The sequence below is a fragment of the Emiliania huxleyi genome, assembly GCF_000372725.1.
Source record: "Emiliania huxleyi CCMP1516 unplaced genomic scaffold EMIHUscaffold_468, whole genome shotgun sequence".
Classification (NCBI taxonomy): domain Eukaryota; phylum Haptophyta; order Isochrysidales; family Noelaerhabdaceae; genus Emiliania; species Emiliania huxleyi.
The window spans coordinates 116429-121533 of NW_005198482.1; the positions used below are offsets into that span (position 1 = coordinate 116429).

Here is a 5105-nt window from a genome sequence, read left to right on the forward strand (position 1 = left end):
AGTACGCCATCACGACGCACAGCGTCTGGCTCGCGCGGCACACAAAGTGCTCGTGGTAGCGCACGATGCCAGGGTGGTCGAGCGAGCGCAGCACCTCCACCTCTTGCTGCGCCTGCGCCCGCTCGTCCTCCGTGAAGGCCTCCATCGAGATCTGCTTGAGGCAGTAGTCACGGCCGTTACGTACGTCGCGCGCGAGTGCGACGGTGCCATAGTTGCCTCTGCCGATACGCTTCAGGTCGGCATAGTTGTCCATGGCGTCCGCCGCGAGCCGCGGCGAGGGGTCGCCGCGGCCCAGCCCTCCGAGGGGTCGCCGCGGCCCACAGCGCTGCAGCCCCTCCGAACGCTCTCTCGCTCGACGAGGAAGGAGAAACGCGGTGCGCTTCTTTTGCTGTGCGTCGCATCTCTCCTGGAGATGCCTGCTCGATTTATTTATTTAGATCTATTTTGTAGTGCCGAACGCCTCAGCACGCTGTGATTTTGCGTGAGCTCTGTGTCTTGATCTGTTAACAACAAAACTTAAAAGCGCAAGCAAGGCAAGAAACGCTGCCAATTGCGAACCACGGAGCACGGACGGATCGGGCGCAGGGCGAAAAGAGTTTCTCGCACGGTCGCTGGCGGCGAGGTGGGGGACTAACACGTCGGACACGTCCACGACAGGCACGCACGGGACCCTTCAGGCGTCAAATCGCGTTTCTTATTACGGGGAAAAAAATTCTTATTACTGAGTCCGGGGCTCACTCTCCGCCGCGCGCGCTACACGTTTTCACGTTTTGGCGGAACGCATGCGGTAACAATGCTGCTGCGCGTACTCTGCCTCGCAGGTCTGGGGTTGGCACTACCTGCATCTCCCGGGGCGGATGCTGACTTTGACATTGATGCGCACTTCTCGAGGTACATTCTCGGCAAACTGTTCTATTACAACGGCACCAGCCAGCGCACCCCAAACGGCGACAGGCTTGTCTATGGCCGGCGGGGCAGAGTGGTTGGTTATTCGGACGATTTTCTGTTCATGCGGTTTCCAGGCAACAAGGACACCGTCCCTTGCAAGGTAAACTCTGTCAGCCCCGGCCCGCCGCCGCCGCTGCCGGCCGCGCGCCCAGTCCCAGCACCCCCTCCACGCCGTCACTGATTATTTGTTTGTTCTTATGCTTGCGAAACAGCCCTGAAATCTTCATTGTCCTCGCACGAACCCACCCAGCTGCGACTTGCGTGACCCCCCCCCCCCCCGCCTTGCGGACTTTTTACGACGTGAGTGAGGGGGTTCGTTTGCGGGCTGCGCCAGTCTCAACACGCTTAGAGGAATGAATTTTTTTGAGCTAGCCTTCGATGTTGTGAAACAAACGCAAGGCGGATGACACAAGCACATCGCTCTCGGGCCCACAAACATCCCGCACACCCGCCGCACACCCGCCCCCCCCGCGCGCGCCCGCCCCCCGGCCGGGAGAACGGGGAGTGTGACAGTTTGGGAAGGAAAGAATTCTGCAAGCTGGCCGTCTTGGAGAACTTGGAGTGCGATTAGTAGCCGGGGGTCTGTGACAGTAGGGGGAGGGCTCCCAGGGCTTCGAGGTTTTTCAGTTGTTTTTATCGTGCGCTGCTCACTCACCATACACTGAGTGGAGAGACGAGACAGTACACCACACACACAAACACTACTCCCCAACACGCGGCTAGCCAGGCCTGCCTGCTCTACACGATGGCGACGTTCCTCAGGGTTCTGTCTGCGTGCTTTTGCTGCTTCCCGCTTGGAGTCGGCAGTAAAGCAAGTGGGTGGAAGCGGGGGCGACAGGGACGGCGGCGGCGGCAGGGGGCTGCGGCTGGGGGGTCGATGCCGAGGTGTGTGCCCATGTTTGTGCGTGGGGGGCGTTGCACGCCGCGGATCAGGCCAGGCGGCGGGGAGGAATCGGACGGCGACGGCGGCGGCAGGGACAGGGGCAGTGGCGGTGACCCAGGGATGGTGGCGACCGCCGCGAGCGCGATGCAGCCGGCGAGGCGAGGTGACAGGTGGGCGCGACCGTTGCGCGCTGCTCGAGTGCGCACGACAAAGCAGCTCTGATGCGCCATGGTGACCTGCGTGCGCGGGGACGGCAAGGGTCGCGCCGCAGCCCGTGCTCACCGGGGCTCAGTCTCGATGGGGAGTGGGGGGGGGAGAGAGAGAGCAGCCAGGCCCGCGTACCGGCAATGCGAGACGACATTGACAGTTGGAGCCGCCCGCGGCTTGCAGAGCGTTTGAAAGTTGTCGGGCTACGTGCGCATGTCGCGGGCGACGCCCGTCCGCAGCTCACACGTCGATGATGGCGAGGAGCATATTGGTGGAGAGGAGCGTCCCGGCGCTGCCTGGGCTCGCTCGAGTTTCCGGTCGGGCATGGGCACGGCGCGGCACTGCAGTGTGACACCCAAAAGGTGTTGGACAACGGTGACACGAGGGCTGGGGGTGTGAAGGGCATAACCATGGTTGCGTGCAGACAATGGAGATAGAGCAGCCCCGGAGCGGAGGCCCGCCCGGGGTATTCAGTGTGTCGCGGGCGCCTAATCGGGATTAATTCCGTCGGGCGCCTACGAATTTACGTTTGCCGTCGGTGTTTCGCAAGCGCGCCTCACACACACCTGCACGACAGCACACAGGAAGGATTTTGGAAGGACGATCAGGGGGACAGGTGGGGCTCTCCTGCTCCTGACAAGGGACACGACAGGCTCGCAGCGCGGTGCACGGTGGAATCCCAACTCCACTGGCGGTCTCACTCATCTCAGTCTAGCGATTGCCTCCAGGTGCGGCAATATATCTTCTTCCAGGGCTTCACAGGTTGTTGGGCGCCGCAACGCCGCGGTGAAGGGGCGCGGAGTGTGGCGAGTCAGTTTGGGGGTCTCCCGTGTGCACATGGAACCTTCTGCACATCACGCCGTGCGGGAGCCGCAGCTTCAGTTCCAAATCGAAGACCTCGACGAACTTCCACACGGCAGTGGCACCGAGTGCATGCACTCGCCGCCCGATGCGAGCGTTCAACAGCAGCCAGAGGGCGAGGCGGAGGCGGCGGAGGCGTCCGCGAGGGCTAGACGCGAGCGACGCGTGGACCCCGCCTGCCCGCAGGGCGAGTCGTACACGCGCGCCGAGTTCCGCGCCTTTTACGGCTCCCTCGAGCAGTGGCACGCCGCGGCTCCCTTGAGCAGTGGCAGCTCAGGCACGCCTCAGTCAGGCGGGGCGGCGGCGGGCTCTTCGGACTCGCCGTATCCCCGCGCCTCCGCGCTGCCGCCGGGCTGGAGCAAGATCACCGACTACGGCAAGATCAAGGGCTACCGCGGGCCGGACGGCAAGAAGGTCACGACGAAGAGGGCGGCGTGGCGCCTGCACGAGGAGGCGGCGGAGGAGACGGGGGCGAGCTCCGAGACTAAGGAGGTCGAGGTGGAGGTTGACGAGGAGGATGGCCCCGATTGTGGCGTGGCGCCGCCGCCGCGCCCCGCCGCTCCACCGCCACCTCGCCCCGCCGAGCGTGCCGCACCGCTCTCGGCCGCGCCGCCCTCTGAGCTGGCGGCCAGGGCCGCCGCAACGTCTGCCGCTTACGGGGCGTTGACGCCCCCCCGCAAGCGGCAGAAGACTGGCGGCGCTGGCGGCAGCAGCACGAGTGGCGGCGGCGTCTCCGAGGACGCCATGCTGGCGGCGGCTGCGGCGGCAGATCCGCAAGAGATCGTGACGGCGATCGTGTGCGACGGCTGCGAGGCGGCGTTTGAGCTGCCGCCCGGCGAGCTCGTCCCAGATGGCGACTGGTTCTGCGCGGCGTGCAAGTCCGCTGAGCCGCAGGGAGCGGCGGCCACCGCCAGCGCCACCGGCGCTTCCTCCTCCGCCGCCGCCTCCGGCGCCCAACGGCAGGCGCCGCCGCCGCCGCCACGGCCGCCGCCCCAGAAGCTGCCGCCGAAGCTTGGTGTCGGCGCCCGAGTACGCGTCAAGGGCAAGGGCTATGGCATCGTGCTGAAGCAGGAGCGGGATGGCGATTGGTTGACGGTGCAACTGGACAGCACCGGGGGACCAATCAAGGCGCAATCAACGGCGGTCTTCGCTACCGGCGAGGGGCAGGAGGCATCGGCACCGGCGGGTGGGGAAGCGGCCAGGAGCGGCGGCACCCCCTCAAAGCCAGACGGCCCTCCGTCGCCGAGCGCTACGGCTGAGCATCAGGCTGAGTTGGACGAGGTGAGGCGAGAGGCGGCGGCGGAGGCGGCGGCGCGTGTGGCGGCGGAGGAGAGGAGCGCCGCCCTCGAGCGGAGGGCCCAGGTCGCCGAGGAGAAAAGCGTCGAGTTCGAGCGGAGGGAGAAGGAGGAGAAGGCGGCGCGCGAGGCGGCAGAGGCCAAGCTGAGTGCCGCTGAGGAGGAGTTGGCGTCGCAGAAGGCGGCGCGCGAGGAGGAGAAGGAGGCGCGTGAGGCGGCCGAGAGGCGCCTGGCAGAGGAGAGGGAAAGCAGCGCCGCCGAGATCGCCGCGCTCAAGATGGACACCGAAATCTTGTGGAGGCGGAATCTACAAAACTAGAGGCTGAGTTGGTTACTGAGAAGTGAACAAATTTTGTAAAACATTCTGTCTGGCGCCCCGGGGGCCAATATGGACCCGCCGTGGCGCGCCCGGCGGCCCGCGCTCTCTGGGCCGGCGGGCGGCGATGGTACGACCCCCGTCGCGGGGGAGGAGGAGGAGGTCGAGGGCGCTGCTGCCGCCGCCGAGAGGCGGGCCGCCGCGCTCCGGAGACCCCAATTGTCGCCGATCCTTCAGCGACGCGCCATACCGACACCGGGCACAGTTCGCAGCCACTTGCTGCCCCCCTGCGTCCGCCGCGGAGCTTCGGATTCTACTTACAGCGGCGCGGACGCGGAGGAGGCAGGCGGGGGCTCTGGGGCGGCGGAGGCGAGCGCGGCGGCCACGGCCGAGGAGGACAAGCGCGTCCGGGCGCTGAGGATTGCCCTGCAGCACAAGACGCAGATGCCCGTGATGGACGAGGAGGCCCGGGCTATCCTCCAGGCGCGAGGGGGTCGCGAGACTCCCGTGACGGAGGAGGAGGCGCGGGTCATCTTTCGGGCGCGGGGACACGTCGCGCGGCAGGGCTACCTTTCAGGCGCGGGCGCGCGGGCGC

General features: G+C 66.5%; 2 protein-coding genes across 2 annotated transcripts in view; one reads left to right on the plus strand and one right to left on the minus strand.

Moving 5' to 3' along the window:
• The window catches only part of EMIHUDRAFT_459269 (hypothetical protein), a gene marked incomplete at both ends in the record, with an annotated part of 3886 nt that extends 3633 nt beyond the window's left edge, over window positions 1-253 (minus strand). Inside the window, one exon of the mRNA XM_005768152.1 lies at window positions 44-253. Coding sequence (XP_005768209.1) covers window positions 44-253 — 210 coding nt within the window. The remainder of the gene's footprint in view (window positions 1-43) is intronic.
• A 540-nt stretch (window positions 254-793) lies between these two features.
• Window positions 794-4513, plus strand: EMIHUDRAFT_119270 (hypothetical protein; the record flags this gene model as incomplete). The annotated part of the gene is made up of 2 exons (XM_005768153.1): window positions 794-1048; window positions 3086-4513. 2 exons carry the CDS (start codon window positions 794-796, stop codon window positions 4511-4513), a joined length of 1683 nt encoding a protein of 560 aa, XP_005768210.1.
• Between the last annotated feature and the right edge of the window lie 592 nt (window positions 4514-5105).